The sequence below is a fragment of the Thunnus thynnus genome, chromosome 1 (assembly GCF_963924715.1).
Source record: "Thunnus thynnus chromosome 1, fThuThy2.1, whole genome shotgun sequence".
NCBI classification, from domain to species: domain Eukaryota; kingdom Metazoa; phylum Chordata; class Actinopteri; order Scombriformes; family Scombridae; genus Thunnus; species Thunnus thynnus.
This window is the reverse complement of record NC_089517.1, coordinates 17558520-17580466: the sequence shown is the minus strand read 5'-3', so window position 1 is coordinate 17580466 and position 21947 is coordinate 17558520. Positions and strand designations below refer to the sequence as shown.

Sequence of the window (21947 nt, the reverse complement as noted above, 5' to 3'; positions counted from 1 at the left end):
GTTGATTCTCTAATCAGTGAATCAGTGTATAATTTCTGTACTGTTAGACTAGCATTCACACAATTCTGGGACTCTGGGATGAGGTAATCTGTAAAGCTTTGCTGCTGACCTCAAATCCAGAGTAGGGTGGGAGATTCTCTATTTTGGGCTGAAGTCTCATGTAATATTCATAAACTTTACCTCTTACTGCAGTCAATACGTAACGTTTCTTGTTATTTCTTTATTTCTGCGCTGTAAGATGCAGAAATTGTTGTTTGTTGTTTGCACTGAACGGGTCACTTTGGGTACACATTGTGAGTGCACTCCAAGCTGTTTGTGAGTTTCTCCATATTTCTCCAGAGGCAATGAAAAGTGAAACTAACCTCCGTCTGCACAGACAGCCAGACTGTATCTAATTCACTGGCTTGTATGGCTCAATATATCTTACTAAAATCCTGCAACATCACTGATGATAAATCATTCAAACGCTACCAGCAAGTGAGTAGTCATACGGCTGCTCCTTCTGGCATCCTGTACGGTTTTAATTTTTGGACTCTGATGTTTATACTGCCTGTCTGGACCAGACTATAGATCAACAAAACTCAGTGTTTCTGTCTTACTTTTTTCATGCGTGACTTATGACATATTTGTCAGAAGTCTGTCTTGCATACAGTATATTTTAAAAAGAGAGAAGGTAAAAGGAAAGAAAATGACCCTCTTAACAAGTCTTTTAGTATTTATTGTGTCCTAGAATCATATTTTTTCTTAAAATGACTTTACCCACCAAAACATAAACACAGTTTTGCAATTAAGCTTCTTTCAAGGATCTTGCTAAACTGAATAATTTAATCTTGTATCCTAATGAAACAACATTCATCTTTTTTTTAAAAGTCACTTGATTCTGCAAAACTCTTGGACAAGTAATATTTTTTATCCATTAATTTTTTTATGAACATTGTTTTTAAAGACTAATTGATAGGGGTGTCACAATTTCAATTCTAAATCGAAAATCGATCAAAATGAGCGTTCAATTTCGACCATCGAAATCAAAAGTAGGATCAGCGATTCTCCCAGTATTTTTTTTTCTCTCCACCCCCGCCCACTTAGGCGCATCCGAAGGAAAAAAAACAACAACATTTCAAAGACGACTCTGTGCAGCTTATCAGTAGCTACACAGCTATACAGCTGCATTACTTGTCGTGGCCACTGCCACAGTCAGAGATGATGGAGAAACACCCAAACTGGAAAATCCTCCTGCTTCTCTGAAATCACTAGTGTGGCAACATTTTGCCTTCCCTATGAGTAAACTACAGTTTATAGGCTATGCTACACATTTCGGTAAAGTTGGAAATATATTGACAGACTCGAACTTCCCAGATCAATAACTCATAAGCGAAACGTTGTTAAAACACAAACGATGCCTCTTTCCTACCGTAGTAAGGTAGACAACGAGCTACAACCTAATTTCAGCAAAACAAGCCGTTGTCTGAGTGGGTCAAATAACACTGGTCTGTATGAACAGCCGGCTGTGAGGCGAGTGCGCAGGGACCGACTAAACTTAGTTTCCTGCAGGAAACTCAAGCTGTTGTTGTAAAGTAACTTTCTGCCATCTAGTGGCTCTTCTTTTTGTTTTTGTGTTTAACAGTTTGTTCCCAATTGACTGGTGAAATAAGTTAGTTATTACATTGTAAATAAATTGTTTAAATTTGACCATGTGGCCTTAATGTGGTACAATCCAAAAAAATATGGCAGTTATATCACACTTGATACCACATAGTCTATCTTTTTAAAGAAGAATTTGAAAATGTAAATGTCAGTTGTCAGGGCATAAAATCAATGATCCGTTGATCTTTATAAATCAAGTCTTGATAGTCTAACAGTGGCATCGCCATCAGTGCTGAAAAGAAATGTTAAAATCAAATCGAATCATGACCTTACAATCTAAAGTCAAATCAAATCATGGATTTGGAAAATCGTGACATCCCGACTAATTGATAGATGTAATGACTTGTGAAAACAATGTCTAGGTGTCTTAGTGTAATCTTTGAACCAAATAGTCCTTCCAAGTAATCTCTCTGTTTCTCCTCAGTGATGTTATCTATTAGTGCAGGATTAGTGGACTGACCTACAGGTTGTAAACCACCCTTCTTAAGTCACGCAGATACAGTCCGTGTCAGCACTCTTCATTCTTAGAAACTGTGTTGTTAAAACCCACAGAGCTTCATAAGCTGCTGTTGGATATGTGAATGGAATCCCCCTTGTAAAAACAACCCTGGGATTACAGTGACGGAGGTTGGGCTCCTCCAGATTCTTTATGTGTGTCATACATATACATATATATATATATATATATATGTATAACTGACATGTTTTATTATAAATTTAATATATACAGTACATGCGTTTACTGTATATGTAACATGTAACAAGTACTAAAGCCCAACAGATGGTGGATTTTTGAAGCTGATACTGATATCAATATTTGGGAGTTTTAAAAATCTGATTATAATATCGTATATAGGCTGAAAGTAATTTTTAACATACAGAAGTATTTTGATACTTATCCTTTACATTTGTTCCTTTAAACAATTGTCACCATGTATTCATACTGAGTGAGACAGTTGAAAAGAGTTTGTAATGTAATGGAGACAATGTTTCTGAATGACTGTACCTCAAACATAATTTGGCTTTTCTGTACTGAAATTTACCAGCTAATATATGTACAGAATGTTTATTATTATCATTACTAATAATAGGGTGTCACTGTTGTTTTCAACTAATTTTGGAAATGCACAAATTGAAGAGTTGCCTACAGGTATTCTGCCTAATCTGGGGGATTATTTAAATTGGTTTTGAACGTCACTTTGCAGAGTATCACTGAATGGGAGAGTGCTGGGTTGGTATGATGTACGTATGTCATATTGAAATGGTTACTGTTGGGATGCCAGTTAAATAACTAACTGATCTGAAAGAAGAAAGTCTTGCTTCTGTTGTATTAATATTTAAGTCAAGTGACAGTAATCCTACCACAGGAAGATATTCTATCACTGTACTTTTTCCTCTCACATTAGAGGAGCGACAGCTCTCATTTCCTCAGGCCCGCGTACAGCAGAGCGCGGTGTCTAGCAATTTAATCTTAGTATTTTCCACGGCAACAACAAGGTAGTAAATCAGCATGCATGTGTGTATTTTGAATCAAACTGTTTGTTATGAATCAAGGCAGATACAAAACAGGTCTCCGGGCCATTGCTCTTAAGTGAGAAGCCTTCTGCAGAGACACAGCGCAGCTCTCATGCAAGACAGACTGTGCTGCTATTGATCTGAACCAAGTTTATCTCTTTCACATCAAAACAGTTGCAGAAAAAGAAACAGGAAAATGTGAAAGCCAAAAATATATTTAGTTAAATATACCCCCTCAGGTTGGATCTGCCTCTAGCCAGCACTGGTTTTAAATTAGAGCACTTGCAAAATGACTACAATGTGTTTTCATTGAACCATCTATCAATAGACACGTTTTGAAATCCATACCTTTTAAGGCCAGTTCAGATCAATGATTCAGAGTGAGACTGGATGAAACTTGAAAAAGAATCCTAAAACGTCTGATCGTAAATGTTCTTAATCTGGGCCGTTCACATCAAAGCAACGCGAACAGACACAGATGACTGTTTCCATAGCAACGATACACTGGCATACCCCACTACTTCTGCATTGATACATTGTGTTAAGTGGATTAGCTGGATTTCTGTTTGTTTTTGATAGCCTACAAGCTCCTATCTATAAGCTACTGTTACTATCTGTGGACACATTAAACGTTACCACCGTTTGGCTGGTGACTGGTGTTTTGTTTGTTAGCTAACTTAGCTCACAACATTAGCTTAGCATAAACGAAAAGAACAAGACGTAACTTACTGGACACATCCAGGATGCTTGCAATTGAGCAAAGGGCATTGGTTTTTTATTTTTTTATTTTACTGCAGTTTTTTTTAGCTACAATGATAAAGTGAATGCTGTTGGATGAGCTGGTCCTCCCTCTCCTCTATCCAGAAATCCACCATATTTTCATACTGGCCTGTGCTGTTACCTGATTGGTTGAAGAGAAATAGCTGTGTCCTTACGTTCTAAAACTCCACATGGTGATTTGACAAGGTTGATCTCTTGAGACCCGAGGCAACAGCTTCAGGCGCTCTGCAACTAACCAGACCATTCTTTCATCTTGTTGCGAACCATTGATCTGAACTAGGCTTTACTGGACACAAAAGCAAAGATAACATGTATTGACAGGGCTTCAGGTCTAAATGCACGTGGAAAGTGCTTACCATACATGCTGTGACAATACCGGAACAATGGATTAGCTACAGGTAGTCAGCGTTATTGTATTGTAGTGATGTCACTGAGGCACTCTGCTCTCTACGGCATCACATTACTACTTTAGAAAAGCCTTGTTTGGAACCATGTCAAACCACATCATAGACAAGCATTGGAGATAGTCTAGAGTACTTTAAATCTTAGCATGGTGGTGCTGCCTGCTTCTGTTTCTTCACATGTTGAATACGACAGATTGATAGTTTTCAGAACCTGGCTGCCAGTTGTTGGTGGCTGAATGAAAGTATGAGACTGGTGATTTTTCCGTATATTTTTTCTTATTGTTAAAGTCATTCTTTTTGTGATTTTCTGTTGTTTTTATAATTTGATGATGTCGGATGTTTACATTGGTTTAAACATGGTTACAGTTCCAAAACTTGAGGTGAACGTATGTAAAAATGCTCCCTGAAAGTCAAAAGCCCAGGCGTCCTCTTGTGTGCTCCAGCCATCTTCATGCCCAGAGAGGCTGACAGGCTGTCAGTAGGCTTATCTTTATTCCTGAAAACTGTCATGTGTCATCAACTCTCACTCTATCTAATACTTTTGTACAAGCCCTGGCACAGACTGATGACTTGTCATCATGATACATCTGAAGTACAACAAATAGTCCATCTTCTCTTTCAAAGGCTTCATGCTATCACATACAAATTCATCACCGAGCTGGACAGGAGAAGATTACTCTGCCTACATCCTGTGTATATGAAACGTTTTGCCTCACTTTCTGTAAATCACATGTATATGAGGTTACATTTTCCCTCTTAAAATATTTTATCTTTTAAGGTTTTTTTTTTATAACGTTGGTCCATTTTGTATTTTGATCACCATTTCAAGCATGATCAAACATGATGAGATTGACTGCAATTCACCTTAAGTTACCCTAGAAATTCCCTGCATCTGCAACCTCTCGTGTAAGAAGCAAAGCCGCTTCATTGTGGCTTAATAATACAAGACAAGTGGATGCTCCATACCTAGTCTCCATCTGCAGGCTACCCGCTGACATTCAGCCCAATTATTCACACTTGCTTGAATGCCACTACACCCAACAGGAGAGGATGTCCTTTAAAAAGTAAAGAAGGCAAGAGGAAAGTTATGTCACTTTGATCCTCCAGGCATCTTTATGTTTTTCCCTCAGATATGCAGCAGTGCCTGCTAGCACTGTGTACTGTGTGGATTGCTCTTTGAAGAAAATGTGGTCATTGTGAACTGTGTGGTATTTAATGGATATGGTTATGTCAGGTTGTTGAGCCCACAAGCTGTACAACACAAACATTCAGGGGTTTGATACATTCCCAAAGATCTCAGTACCTACTGTGGTACTTCACTACGGAATACTATGTTTTTATTTAGTCAACATAAAGTGAAAAATGAAGTGTATCAGACTGGTGAAACATATTTTGTTTACATTAGGGTTGCAACTAACGGTTATTTTTATTAACGATTAATCTGCCCTTGTATTCTTGATTAATTGACTAATCGTCTGCTATCGACAAAAAACAGTGAAAAATGCCCATCACAATATGCTAGAGCACAAGGTGACGTCATTAAATGTCTTGTTTTGTCCGACCAACAGTCCAAAATACACAATTTACCATAATATAAGACCAAGAAAAGCAGCAGATTCTCACATATGAGAACCCGGAACCATCAAATGTTTGGCATTTTTGCTCGTAAAAATTACTTAAATGATGAAGCAATTATCAGAATAGTTGGCAGTTCATTGTCTTTTGATCGACTAATCGTTGCAACTCTAGTTTACATATTTATATTTACATATGAACATTAACAAGAAACCCTGGGATTAAGAGAAACCTAGTTAAGAGCTACATTTCTGCTGGAAAAAAACCTGACTTCTTGAACATGTACATGGTTAAACAGGTTTCTCACAGGGATTTTAGAAGAGTGAATGATCAAGACTCCAGACATGGAAATTTTTTAGGCCCTGCATCCATTCTGATGTCTTCTTTGTTTCTTTGTCCTTCTGTTGCAGGGTGACCCCGCCAGATGGAGAGACATCCCCCTCAGGTGCTCCTGGGTGTTCAGATGAGCCTCTAGGTGCTACCGGTGGCGCTGGTGCTATGGCAATGTCCGCCACCTCCACCCTCTTGTTGCCCGTGAGCCAGGGTAAACCTTCCCTGCGTCGCATCAAAGGCCGCATTCACCGTAGCAAGAGCCTGGACAGCATTGATCTGCTCGACTCCAATGTAAGGCTCACTCATCACTTTGCAATACACGTGTCATTACATTGATTCATTTGAGTCATCACACTGACTTAACATCGCAAGATATGCTATAATGACAAAAACGTGTCTCCTAATGGAACAACTGTGATGTTAGAGTAATATTTTTTTATTCTTGATTTGTTGCATCGACTAACTTAAACTTAAACTTTAACAACCATAATCACGCTACTTTGCTGTACTACTGCTACAGTAAAGTACAGAAATAAAAACAAAATAAAAAAATCCTTATCTCTAAACAATATTGCTTTTTTGGATTCCTGCAGCGAATAATATTTTACAATACTGTATAAAATGTAAGCTGTGATTACATTCACGAAATTACAGTTGCTGTGATTTAATGGGAAAGTAAGTGTCTGTGAAGTCCAAACGCATTTTTTTCTCCAAATGGTTTCATTCAGATTTTATCTACACAATCTACAGCCCTAATGCGCACACACACACACACACACACGCACACACACACACACATGATGACCTTTGGTTATGCAATATTTCTTTGGTTTTCAGATGAACACAGTTTAACACATTCCATATGTCTCTCTCTATGACTGGTTTATTCTCGTGAAAAGTATTAATCTGATAAATGATTGGGTAAGCTGCTTGAAGCTAAAAACCCTTACTAACTCTGGGATTGTCCATTGAGCTGAGAACTGCGTTTGGCCCACTCCCTCCACCGGTCAACTCATGTGTACTTGTGCGTGCGTGTGTGTGTGTTGGTGTGTACCTGTGTGTGTGTGTGTGTGTGTGTGTGTGTGTGTTTATGAGTGGTGCAGGCAGTTTGGCTTTTGGGAAAGCAACCAACGGTTTATGATGTAAAAAGCATGCCAACCTGCTACTAATGCATGCTTGGTGAAGCTGTTTTTTTGTGGCATGGGACCACAGTGGACACACAAATACAGATAAGTCTCTCCCCTGCACAGCACTACTGAATCTCTCTCTCTCTCTCCCCCCCTACTACTTTCTTTATATCTTGACCCTCTGTAGATGTCTCCTTTAATAAATGTTCACAGTGTGATGTTTCCTAATCCGCCCCCATCCTTCCTCTTCATGTTGACAGTCTGCAGTGTGTATGCATGTGTGTCTAAGTGTGTGTGTGTGTGTGTGTGTGTGTGTGTGTGTGTGTGTGTGCATGCTCCTTGAGTGTTCAGTGTTTTAGCTGGCCTTAATTGGGAGCTGCCTGGTGTGCCTGTGTAAGGAGTCATTATTCTTCCCCTCCACAGCAGCCAGTGTGTCGTCAGAGCAGGAGTGGGACTCGTTATGATTACGTTTAAGGTAGACAGCGTTTGCAGTTCACACAAGTTAATCCATTATTGATGTGAAGGTGGGCTGAAGGTGGACAGAAGAAGTCGCAGGGTTCGGATGACAAGTCAAGAACGTGCTGAGAGATGACACAGCAAAGCCTCGCCATCCTGAATGATGCAACACATACACGTCTGTTTGAGCCAGTTTGTCAGTTTGATTGACTGATGACTGATGGCATGAAGTTTCCTGTCAGTTTCTAATTCGGAGACAGAGACGAAAATATCTCATAGATTTTTAAAACAACCTTGAGTGCTCTGCTGCATAATACTTAGCAGTGAGCCGTCTGGCCTAAATCAGTGGGCGGGTTTTTCTACCTTTTGCAGACGTGATTGAAGCAAGAGCAGAGGTTGGTCATGCCGGAGCTTTAGAGGCAGATGGTGAATGAAAGTTATATGTGACTTTGCTTTTATGTCATCTACAAAAACAAAAAACTCCTTCTGGGTCGAGTGGAAGATACTTTGTCCAACTATAGCAACCATGTTACTGGGATAAAAATAGGACAGAACAATTTGAGGAAAATATTTGATTTACATATTTTAGATGAATGCTGTATTGCAATTGAAATTCTAATTGTGAAAAAATCTTATAAAATGAACTCCAGGTCTGTGTTTGTGGTCCGTATAGTATTAAACAACATATGTTTTTACTTAATGTGTTGAAATATAACCATGACAAACAAAAGTGGTGCTTTAATTACTGATAATGTCGACATGCAAATTATGGTAGTAATTAATGAAAAATAAAACAATGTTTTGATATCTGACTGACAACCCCTGTAGCAGGTTGAGCTAGCATCTTCACCGCCCTGAAACCCAAAAGTCCCAGTTTAGAGCTATTCAGAACATATTTACATGTAAATTTAAAACAATGGTATAATGTGACTAGCAGTTTAACTGGGATGTTCTGACAACTCTTCCTTGTTAACACTGGACACTAGCTACTTCTTTGAAAACTGATTTTAGGCGATCACTTGGATTATTTTGACAAATTAAGCAAAAGTCCATTTTAAATTGTATTTATCAAATATAAACCACGTACAGAGTGGTGTTTCTTCCTCGAAGACAGTAGTTCACACTATAATGTGTCGTATTATCCAGACGAGAGCCAAGAATTAACATTAAAATTCAATTTGCCAGCAACAGATGGCTGCCAACAAAAACTTTCACTTTGTACAGCTTAAGAAACTGTTTGCTATGTAAGTTATGATTAAAAGTTTGGCTTTTGCAACTTAAGAATCACACTACTTCAGTTTTTGATTTTGATATAAAAACAGTTAATTGTTCAGCCTCAGGTAAAAATGATATATGATTTCACCATTTCAGACTTGAAATCTACCCCACAGCCTCTGTAGCTTTTATCTGCTCTGTTACAGGCCTTATACTTTTCCTAATCTGTCAACAGACGTACAGTACATAACACATACACTGATGTGAGTACTGCAAAAAGTATTTCAGGCATCACAGAAGTCAGAGTTGGAGTCCCAGTGATGCTTCACAGTTTTATCTTTAAAGACCATCCATCAGCAAGGATAATCTTCAAACACAGCCTCAAGAGAACCTGTGAATTCCTTTTGAAGTAAACCTCCCTTCTCACAATCTGTTCATCCTTTCTCTCGCTCCTCTCTAGAACATGATATTCCAACAATAAATCTCAGCGCAAATACAGCATGTTTTATCCTACACAGTCTTTACACAATTTTCCACTGAGGTTGAAAGTTTGTATGTGACTCTCAGGCATTGAATTTCAATTATGCCTCTCCTTCCATCAAGAATATCGAAGATGCAGACTAAAAAAAGGCCTCAGTATCCATTTCATCTCACTGCACTCTCACTCTATGCAACAGTATCGTCTGCTTGGAGCATGTTACCCAGATACATTAGCTTCCATTCTCTTACCCTGCTTCGACCCATCACAAGATGTCCATGAAGCATCGTCTGAAGCATGAATAATAGATTGAAGAAATGATCTACTTCATAATGCAGTGTTTTCTTTCTTTCACTCGCAGCTATTTTTGTGTAATCAAAAACAGCACCGTGAGGGCTGCGAGAAGAGACTCGGAAAAGTCCGTGTTTAAACTGAGTGAAATCACCAGGGATTGTAGCTATTATTTATTCAATACAGACTAGTGGCTCCTCTATTTGTCTTCTAATGCAAAGTAGCTGCCAATGTGTACTTCACTCTGGAGCAAACGGATTGATTCCTCGCAACAATGTCATTGGGTAGATGGATGTGTGTGTGTCTGTGTGTGTGTGTTTGAGTGTGTGTGTGTGAGTGTGCATGTGTGTTTCTGTAAATTGTGAAGTGTGACCTGATATGCAGAGTCCTTGGGGTGAAAGAACACACTGTTTTGGTGAGATTCATGTGGCACAGCTTTCTGTCTGATCATTGAGCCATGGTTTGTTTCCCAGTAGATCTTTCTGCACTTTCTAGCCTTAATTTTTAATACTTAGTCTGTCCAAATGAGACAACAAGAAGATTTTTGTTTGTGTTAGAGGTAGTTAACGACAGTTTTTCATTGCCTAAGAAAGCTTGGGCAATGAAAAACATGTTCACATGTCAACTCATTTAGCGTCTGCCAAATGTAATGTATGGAAGTTTCTCAGCCCGTAGGCCTAAGGACCATTCATGATGAATAACGCTTATTTTCAAAAGTAGAGTATATCTTTTTTTACCCTTTAGCGATTACTATGATCATACATAATATCTTTGAATCATGCTAGTACCAGAATTGTGAGGACCAGCTCAGGTCATATAAGCAGATTGTACATCTAGGATGCCAAATTGGTACGCCTGTGTTAAGTTTAGTATCCTCTCTGGTTCTTTAACTGAGACGAAAACACAAAAATAGTTATCTAAAATCACAGATACAAATGTTTTCACATGAGCACTGTACTGTACTGCTAATGCTTTATTCAAAGCAAAAGGAGCCTCTTTACTCCAAAAGAATAAACCTCTCTACAGTTTATATTATGTTGGGTAGTGTAAACATTGACATTTCTAAAGGTAAATGTCCACTGACAATATGAACTCTTGGATGTTTGCAGTTATGGTTATGCACCTTATTCATTTGAATGAATCATGGCAAGTATTCAACACCGAAATTGAAGCTCAAGTCCTCAACCTGAAGCATTCTGGAGCAAATAGTAACACAGAACTGAATGGCAGGTGTCCATTTAAACAATTTCTGTTCATAACTTTCTGTCCAAATGTGGAAAATCTGTTTTTCAGAGTAAACAGCTTAATGTTATTTCGAAGTTACAGCGTTTTGTATAAAAATGTTCTGCACCTACATACATTTCCATTCCTACTAAGCTCCCAAACTTTCTGAGTGCTGTGTCATCATCCAGCACGGACAGACGTTGCCAGCGGACTTTGAACATACTTGATCATGTACTCTGTGGTTAGGCAGACCTCTCTGCCGGGCTGATGGGTGCAGACCAGAGATGGCAAACACTCAAACACTGGCTGACAGAGAGAGTGTAAAAGAGAGATTACAAAACGGAGTGATAAATGTGAGGGAGGAGTGGAGGTTATGACATGGATGGGCAGTGTGAGGGATGAGAGAATGGTTTGACGGCAGGGAGCAGGATGTTCCGATTAGATGAATATATTTTCCCCGGATAGACAGGAGGCTCCGCAGACACCTTATAACTCACTCTCTTCATCCCTTGTTCTCAAGGCACAACGGGACAAGATTGCATTCCACATACAAGTCGTTTATCTTACCTGAGTTGAAACAGGCCACTGAAAATCGTCCGCAGCCTCTTTGGTTGTGTACAGTATGTGCGTGTGTTTGTGCGACTGTGCGACTGTGCTGTGCCTGCACCTTTGCGTGCGTCGGGCGGTGTTAAAGCAGCAACTGTGGTTATTTTTGAACAAATTATTAAACCCACAGTAGCGCTAAGCCTCTGGGATCACCATACACCAGCCATCAGCCCAAAAGCTGCTGAGTTTGTAAGTTGAATTGGTCCACTAGCTACTTTGGAAGTAAATCTTGGAATTCAGATGTCTGGTCAGATCAGATGCCGGATGAAGAAGTTTCCCTGTTTGATGCCTTTTAAGTCATACCACCTCGTTAGATAGACAGTATGAATGTGCTTGTGTCTTTGTGTGAGTATGGACACACACACACACACACACACACACACTGAGGCTGTGGATATTACTTCTGTAGATATATGATGCGATAAAGAGAAAGCTGCACACTAAGTCAGCGGGCAACGTCTGACGGGGACCACAGCTCTGCTCTGTCTCTGCTTGCCTCTAGGGGCAGCACTAATGCATTTATCATTGATAATGATACATAAATCCCACAGAAGGCATGTTTTATATGATACATGTATGTAGGTTTTCAGGATAGATTTAATATTCATGTCAGATTCAATGCTGAAGAATAAAAAAAAGTAGGAAAAAAAAGGTGAATGGTGTCATAATAATACAATAAGTATGATGTGTGTGATGAGGGGTATTTGTATGTAGAATATTATGTTGTTTTTGGTTTCTCAGGATGATAAATCATAGGATTATGTATATCCTACTGTATGTATGTGAAACACTAATAAAATGAAAAATATATATACTAAATATATACTGATATTTAATTATATCAAATAGAGAAATTGTTTCTTTCAGTTACAGTTGTTGCTGCAAAACAAACTACACAGGAAATAGAAAGACATTTCAGATTACTAGTTGCATGAACGTTAACAACCATTAACCAACAACATCAAAGTTTGTTATTTTCCTCAGTTCTACTACAACTACTGATGCTATCTTCCGCTGCTACTATTACTTCGTACCAGTGGTGGAAAGTAACTACATACATTTACTCAAGTGCTGCACTTAAGAACAATTAAGTTCTATTTGCACTTAATTTGACCATTTATTTTATATTCAGCTTTAATACTTCTACTCCACTACTGTTCTGGCGGAAATATTGTCCTCTATACTCCACTAGTTTTATCTGACAGCTGTAGTTACTGGTTACTATGCTGATTAAGATTGAAAAAAAAAATGTATAAAATAAACTACTCAACAGCATATAGATTTAATCTACCTCAACCAGCTACAGCATTAAAATACTGCTTACACATGAATGCATCAGTAAGAATAATCCAGTAATATAATGTGTAGTAACATAAAACTGACAGCAGCCATTCTGCTGCATAATGAGTACTTATTTAATAAGTACATTGCATACTTTTACTTAAGTACAATCTTGAATAAAGCACTTTTATGTGCAACACATGTTTTTATGATATAAACACATAAAGATCTGAATACTTCCACCACTGACTACTATGACTGATATAATAATAATGACATAACACAAAAGTGATGAACATTAAAAGAGGGATAAAAGCGTGTGTGTTTTTCACTTGTCAGTTTATGTTACCTTTTCAGCTTATAGTGTTTGATCACTTCTACGGGCTGCAAGTTCATGCCTGCGATCTGGGACGACCACTGAAGTCTCCCGTTAATTGCATTCGCCATTAACCAGCAGCAAATCTATAGGCTGTAGCTTTCTGGTTCCCTATGGCTTTGATTTTGATCGGAGTGATTCATTAGCTGTTTAAAGACACGGAGCCCTCTGCATAATGACATGCTCCCTGCCCCTCGTGTTAGCTCATCCCGCGGCACTATGCATATGTAATGTCAGGCAGCAGGAAGGGCAGGCAGAATCAATGTTGGTTCTATAGATAGATGAAGCAATGATCTATGACATCCACAGCAGCAGCCTGTAAGTGAGAAGGCCTTATTTAACACAGGGTCATATGGAGCCATTCACATGAAATTAAATTAAATAAATCAATCACTCTTGGTTTGTAGTGTGTGTGTGTGTATGTGTGTGTGTGTACATGCTGTATGTGTGGAGGAAATGGCTGGGGGGATACCCTGGCTGCATATATTGCAGGAAGTGTGTCTTCATATTAGTATGTCCGGCGGTCTGCTGTCCTCTGTGTGATATTGATTGGTCGCATTAGGGAGTCTGCAGGTCAGCATTTCTCAAACGGGGGACAGAAGAAAAGTAGGATGGAGGAGGGCAGAGAGGAGGTGTGGAGGAGTTACCAGAGGGCACACGCAGAAAGGATGAGTGAGGAAAGTAGGGAGAGATGACAAGGTGAGATGGAAGGGTGGAAAATTAAAAGAGAGCAGAACAATCGCAAGATTGATTGAAGAAAAGTAGCGGTATTGGTGTTGTTTTGCTCATGTGGCCACAGCCCCACCCCTGTTCTATAGTATTGATTTAATGCGCTACAGCTGGTTAAAGATGACCTATTGTTCTCAAGCTCTTTGTTTGCGTGTTTGTTTACAGTATATTAATACTCATTTTTTTTTAAGACCAGGTAGGTAACTGTCGATATCGCATAAATAACATTAAGCACCTCAGAGAGTAGCGCAACTAATTGTATTGATCGAAAAACAACCAGCTCTTATTGACACATACTGTAACCCTGTGTTGCTTTCCCATGGGATGCAACTGTTGTGCTCCTGCTCGGCTTACTTTTTCAAAATGCTCGTGCCAGATCAGCTTTAATTTAGTCACTGTTAACATGCGTTCCTCTGATTAGACATGTAGTACTCATTTTATTATTCTTCTGCTCAGTGACTGACAGCGTTTCCTCTGTGACCTTAAGTAGCAGTGGTGTTTTGAATTATTATATTATAACACCTCATAGTCTGGAGTTAAATTAAACTAAATGGCATTTGTAATTCCTAAAGGTCTGTAATGGTTTGGGCTTGTTGTGTTTTTTAATCCAATTTTTTTTGGGGGGGTGGGGGGAGCTGTGTTCTGTGCTCAGAGACCCTGGCGTGTCAGCTGTGAACATAAAGTAGCTGGCTCATGCATAAGATGTGTTGTATTATGAAAGAGAAGATTGGGTTAATTTATGACTTCAACATTCATCTTGTACCACGTGGCAGCAGCAGCAGCCTCGTCTAACAAGATGGGATGGATTCTCGGCAGCTCAGAATTTAGGCCCTCTCCTCTGTTTCCATGGCAACACAATTACTTTGCCCCTGGGGGTGGGAGGTTAGGGTGATATTACACATAGGTTAAAGTAATGTGAATGGGCAGTTTTTTTTTTTATGTTGAGAGGGCACAAAAGGAAAACAGGCTGTAGTGTGCACTTATGTCAACTGTTTTATTTTTTATTTTAGTGAATCTGTGGGTGAAATATCTCACAGCTTTTTGTTGCAGCTCTAGAAAAGAGCTTCTTTTCTTCCGTTGATGTTTCCCTCAAATTGCTAATTACCTTTGCATAAAGGAGGACTGTTTGAATTCACAGAATACCTACAATCTCTTATTTAGCCACTATAATGTTGTCACATAAGTATTAAGTTAGATTTTGTTGCTTCAATTTACCACACTTGTGATCATCATTGAGAATAGTGTTAATATGATATAATATAAGAGGTCACTCAGTTCAGCATTTATGTTAGCAGAGAGAAGGGCTGCAAAAGAAAGCAGTAAACTCATCGTAAACACACTGTGAGGTAATTTAGAAATCAACATATTGTTCTTACAGACCTTCACCAGCTATTAAATTCACGATAGAAAAAAAACAGCATCTTGATACTCAAGCCAAAGGCAACAACAACCAATCAATAAAGGAGTCAAACTGCCAACAGCCGAAACAATTACTGTACAACTGATAAAATACATGAATGAAATGAGACAAGCAATGTATCACAAGATCCACAGAATACAATAGAAAACTGGAGAAATCTGTTTTTGTATTTCTTTTTGTTAGTGGACTTTTCAAATATTGTGTTTTTTGGTTTTTTGAATCACCTCTTCAAGGTGTTTATTATGAAATGTATCTCTAGTTTGGACTTGGACTGCTTGTTGTCTTAGCTTCTCTTGTTAATTTGTGTTGCCCATGAGTCAAGTGCATTTGTCATGTGCATTTATTATCTCCAATATTTTTTATGTTTCTCATCACCATCTAATGAAGCATGATAGTGAACAGACAAGTAGTTTCTTCAGCAGCTCATGAAGCAGCATTTCAAATTAAACCTCAATGCTTCATGTAAGATCTAAGAGATTTAACATAAGAGTTAATGCAAGAGAGATAAAATAACAGGACATATAAGCTTTTATATATTTATGCAAAATGTCCTGATGACTGAGGCTTTGATACATGATCATAGGTTTCCTCATAGCTTCGGCTTTTCTCGCCTCTCACAAATAATCTGGCTGCATGTACTCGAGCAAAGAGAGACCCTTAAAACTGAGAGAAAATTTGATTCCACAAACATGTAATGTGGAAAAATGAAAATGTTTTATATGGACAAATATGGGTAAAAATAGAGAAAACAAAACAAAGCAAATACAAATGTTATATAATCAAAAATGAGAGAAAAACATGTATACAGAAAAACACATTCATAAATATATAAAGAACAGTTTTTTCATTGCTGTAGAACTTAATAGTACTGAGCTGAAAGTGTGTTGAGAAAATCTTATCTGTCTAAGTCAGATATCTTAGGCAGATTATAGACCACAGTCCATTTTTAAACAGAATATACTTCTTACTTGTGATGCTTTGTGAAGTCGGTGGTAGTGGAGACCGTACAGAGTGTCATTTCTGCTCCTGTACTTCATTTTATCACTTGAGTATGTTGCCCTCTTTCAGCAATGTCAGTCTCCTCAGTGCTGCAGGTACACAGAAAGATCTGTGTCTCTCTAACCTTTCCCTCCATGCAGGCACCTCTAGGGGCTCTCATTTCACGTTTGACTTTTATTTTCCCTCTCAACTAAATTGACCACCAGAAATGTGAAACGTTGTAAAGTGAGATGCCCCCGGGGGAAGTCATGATGCCAACCCGCAACCTGGCTTCGTGGCGTCTGTCTGCAGAGGAGAGTAAAGCAAGTGATGGAGAAAAAAAACTGAGAGGGGAAAAAAAACAAAAAAAACAAGAGGAAATGGGTTAATCAGAGCCGACGGGTGCATGGAGATATGTGTGTGTGCGTGTCTTTCTGTCTGTCTGTCACTGCACGTGTGTGTCTGCCTCTGTGTGTCTGCCTCTGTGTGTGCGTGCCTCAGGAGGATGCTTGCTCGAGGACAAGGGGGTTCTCAGGATGGATTTCGTCAGAAGCCAGGGGCTGTGCTGTGCACCATTAGGATCAAGGTTGCTATTTCAGGATGTTACCTGCTGAGGGATGTACTCTGCTCACAGTTTTGATGGCCCCTTCGCCCAAGTCCACTAAACGAGGCAGAGAGGGCTGCTGATGAGTAACTGGGATGGGACCTATTTTCTCAAACTGACCAGTTAGAGACCTTACCTGATCTCACATATTTATACATTCATGACATGAATGGTACACATATATTTTCATTTTATGAGTGATTGCAGTTTTAGTTTTATATGCAAACTTTCCCGAAAGATCTACATTACAACACTAATACCCACGTGATACGATTTTGTCCCTAAAACCTCCTCTGGGATGTCTGACCTTAGGTTTGACCTTTTGTGCAATTACATAACTGTCTATACTGTAGGTGAAGCAATAAAAACTCAATCTATTTACTCTTTTTTCTTTTAATAGAGTGAGATTATAGAAAATAATCTCACTCATTATTTTGTGGAGGACTTCTGCTATCATGATCAAATACAAAGTTCCCCAGTACTAAATTTGGAAACTGTTGCCTCTCACACTATTTAAATAAGCACATGTGAGACCAGGAAAGTGTGTGTGTGTGTTTGTGTTTGTGTTTCTTTTTTCTTTGAGGAAAATGAGTCAGCATTCTTTGTCGATTGACTTCCATAGCACAGGGACACAAACTGACCTCTGGGGCCTTTGGGGTTAAAGGTCATGCACAGTTGTAAATAAGCTGCAGGTTTTGGATACACATGTTTAAGCAGGCATGAAATAATTTGAATAATTGCTTTGAATCATTCAGATGTTTTATTTGCAGAAGATGTATGCATTTATCCTTATTAAGTGCATTTACATTGATTTTCTTTTAATTAAATGAACAAACTGAAGTAAATACATTCAGTAAAGTAAATTAATATATTGAGCAAGGAGAAGTGGCATATTTGATCAGACTAATACTACAAGAGAGTAATCATACTATTAAGATGGAGAATTTATAAGATTTCTTTTCAATTTACAATTTACAAACACATACTATACATCATACAGGAAGTAACTGTTACACTGAAATGTTTGTTCTGGTCATAGTAAATCACAAAGGACTGTGGGGATTACCTTTGTTATTGATTATTATTTATTTGGAAGGATGTAGTATAAATGTACAGTTTGTACATTTTAGTGTCATAATGGTTCAATAATAACAGTGACGTCATGACTCAAAAAAAAAGAAACCGAAGGCCTTGAAAAGCACTATCTCTCTGCTAGATTTGCCCCTTGCTTTGATACAACTTGCATGCATACTGTTGGCTGCAACACAAGATCTATTTACTCTTTTCTTTTTTCTTTTTTTTCCCCTTCATTTATTGTGCAGTACACCTAGGTGGCCACTAGCAGTGCTCACACTACAGTGAAAGGATAGAAAGAGCGCTGAAGCTTGTCTCCAGTCAACCTGCTTGAAAAACAGGTCAATGAGAGATTTTTTCCTGCAGAGGGCAGAGTTCCACCACTAACCAACCGAATGTGGCGGCATACAGCTGACCTCCTCAGCACTGGTCTCCATTTTAACTGCCTCATTGGGAGAGGATGCTCTTCTACTCTTCAGAAAAAGTGGATGTATTTTATATTATACACATCTGTCTTTATGCGTTTTTACATTTACCTAGCATGTGTTTGAAATCCCTTCCAGGCAGTTTGTGTGTGAGGTGATGTTTGGATGTGGACAGAGACGGAGAGAATGAGAAGGTGAAGAATGATCAGAGCAGCTAAAGCAGACTTTTTGTTAAATGCCCATCAGTAAACCATGACACAAAACGAGGTGGATATCTGTCTTTTGGTGGATCCTTTAGCATGCATGTGAGCAGTCTATGTTGTGCATTACTATACTATACTAAATTTAAATAAGCAACCACAGGAATTTCATGTGTGATAAATGTATATTTCACTACACTTAAAGTTCTGACAGATCTTCTGCCTTTACTATTGTGGCTCCCTCTGTGACTTCATAGCAAAGCAGATGCCAGAAAATTTAATTAACTGAAATTGACATTCCAGAAAGGCCCACTGGGGATTTCACTGCCAAGCAGAGTGGCAGATCTGTGTAGCATCAGAGAGCGAAAAAGAGAGAGATAGGGAGAGAGAGAGAGAGATGGGCAGCGATTCATCTGGACTGATATTTTCCGATATAGCAATTTTGAAGATCTTTTGTTTATTGAATATTTTGTTTACATGCTAATGAGAAGGAGTTTTTCCAACATCAAAATAAATAGCTTTGCTAGACTAAATTCTGAATGCTGTTATCCAAGACAAAAATCTGCATGACCCCTTGAAAATGAAATGGCAATTGTTCACAGATTTGTTTGATGTTCGCGCGGAGAACAGCCACAGAAGAAGATTGCGTGGACAACACGTACAAAATGTTCCGATGTTTTGCTCTTATTCAGATGATGTAACAGAAAAAGGCAGATATGAACTTCTGCTCATAGTTATGAGGTGGTGTCAAGTCTTTGCTGGGGATATTTCATTAAAAGTACAAGAGGAGGTGGAGAGGAGAGGCAGCGGGGGATGACTGATCAGTCAGGTGATAGGGATTTTGTCATCCATGGGTCAGCGCCTTCACTTGGAGCTTGCCAGAATTCTCTAAGAAACAGACAAAAAAAACAATGTTCTGTATGTTAGATTTCTCGCCGCCTTTTACTGCCTTCCTGTCGTTTCTCCTTAACAAACTGAATGTCATCTGCCTGGTGCCATCCGCATTAAGCTGGCAGTTCAGTGGGGCTGCAAAGAATACTGTTTTTACTTTTTTTTTTTAGAATCCTTACCTAGCTTTCACCACAGAGCATTGTCAGAGGAGCCCTGCTCAGTGAGGCACCCTCAGACAATATATATTTCTGGCTTGTGTTCAGTGGGAGCTCCCTCAGAGCCTCAGTGACGTTGCCAGCAGATTAACCGTCCTCATATCCCTGCATCCCTGTTATTTCTCCTGCTTGTTTTCTTTTAATAAAGCTGGCTGGCCTTCTTAGTCCTGAAGAGGGCTGGCAGACAGACAGACAGGCAGACAGGCAGGCAGGAAAACAGGGAGCCAAGCAGGTAGGCGGCAATAACAGGTAGGGATGTTGTCGTGGGGGGACAACTGCCAGACAAACTGGACAGAGACGGAGACATGTCGAGAGGGGTGCTGGAAAAGGTTGTCAAAGAGGTCACAATACTACAAACCCTGCTGTGCGAACGTGACAACTCTGTGACGCTGTCGCTTTTGATCCTCTCCTCCCTGTGTGAGGAGTTGCATGCTTGTCAGAGAGACTGGCAGCCAGACACACATTCATGCATGTGGGCACAGATAGTTATTGACTTTGTCAGGAGCGAAACTAGTCGGGAGGGAAAACATTACCTGCTTGTTTTTCACTTCTTTAATACCAATCAAATGGTCACAACCTTGAAGAAACACAAATTTTGATCCAGTAATTGTCCTATGTTGGTGATTGATACCTCATCTGCTTGCAACATTTGCACCTTTAAACCTGCTCATTTGATTCTCAGCAGAGGCAGCTGGATGTATCGGTGACAGCCCTCCTCGTGCCCCACCAAGCTCCACCTTTCCGTAACAGCAGTCTCAGTCATCATAACTGCTGATGGTTTATCCCTAATGGTGACCCATAAATAAAGTAGCAACCAATGAAGAGAATTGATTTCCAGGAGCACGTAGGACTGCTAGAGATTTATGTTCCGAGTCTGACTCTGCTGCAGTGCAGTATATCACTCTTTCTGATATGTTTTGCCCTTCATCTTTTTTTTCCAGCCCATCACTCTGCCTCTCACTGTATTGCCCAGAACAAAGTGTTCCCTTGTTTTTTGTTTTTTTTTTAGATTGTCATATTTGCCAAATTTCTGTCTTTTTTTTTCTCATCTTCTCTTAAGTTTATCTTCCAATTTTATTCTTCCATGTGCTCTGCTCAGCTGGCTTGTACCAGCTTTGTTTTTCTCTCTGCTCTGTGTTTGTCTGTCTCTCTCACTCACACACACACATACACACACACACACCTACAATCCTTTTGATTGTCCGAGACTCTAATAGACCAACCTCTGACTTTCTGGAATTTTCTCATTTTGTTGATTTTTCTGTTTGAGTGAGTTAGGCTTCAGATCAGAGTAGTCTTACAGTCAAAGTAGAGCTTCCAACTTTCAGTTATGCATCTAGAAAATTGCGGCGCTATTACTCTACATCATTAAATAGATAAAAATGCACTATTTTGAGAAATTACCAAGTGAAACATTCTCAGGACAAATTTTTTCTTAAATCTGTCTTGCTAGTTCTTCAATGTCATTTTCTTGCTGGGATCCAAAGCAAGTCATTGATCTGTATGTTGAAAAGATACCATCACTTCCTGTAATCCAGCTCTCCGATTCACTTACATAGTTAATCCAGTCACACAGCTGCATATGGATAGGCTTGCTCCAGATTTGCACAATATACGGCAGATGTTCTCTGGATGTGTGTGTGTGTGTGTGTGTGTGTGTCCATCCTACTGTGGGCATCCAGGTGCTTCAAGCACCAGGAGCCATAACAGACCCCAGTTTATTAATGTTGTTCATTTCCTCTCGTCTGTTCCCCTTCAGCCGCCTGGCTGCTCGGCTCTCCAGTCCAACATTCCACACACTCCACTGGAATTAAGGGAGAGGCCTGCGGCGAGGCAGGGAACGAGCTCAGGAATGTCTCTGTTATCACAGGGAGAGAGGATGGAGGGAGGAAGGGAACAGGAGGTCAGAGCAGAGGGCCCCACCGTTGTTAGGTTGACTTCAGACAGGACTCTTGGACTTGTAGCGATTACCATCATCAGAGCTTTGATCACTACACAGAACTCTGCCCATAAACTCAGATTAGCACAGAGGTGCATGCCTCTGGCCCAATCAGAACGCATAGGAATCTAATTTTAGAGCTGCCGCTTTTTAAATCAATATCTCCA

The 21947-nt window shown here is 39.4% G+C and overlaps 1 protein-coding gene across 14 annotated transcripts in view; it reads left to right on the top strand.

The window, feature by feature from the left end:
• The window catches only part of tjp1a (tight junction protein 1a), a 121876-nt gene that overhangs the window by 32840 nt on the left and 67089 nt on the right, over window positions 1-21947 (top strand). For all 14 annotated transcript variants that reach the window (XM_067587765.1, XM_067587759.1, XM_067587774.1 and 11 more), the window contains one exon: window positions 6329-6542. In XM_067587765.1, coding sequence (XP_067443866.1) covers window positions 6417-6542 — 126 coding nt within the window. In that variant the 5' untranslated portion in view covers window positions 6329-6416. The remainder of the gene's footprint in view (window positions 1-6328; window positions 6543-21947) is intronic.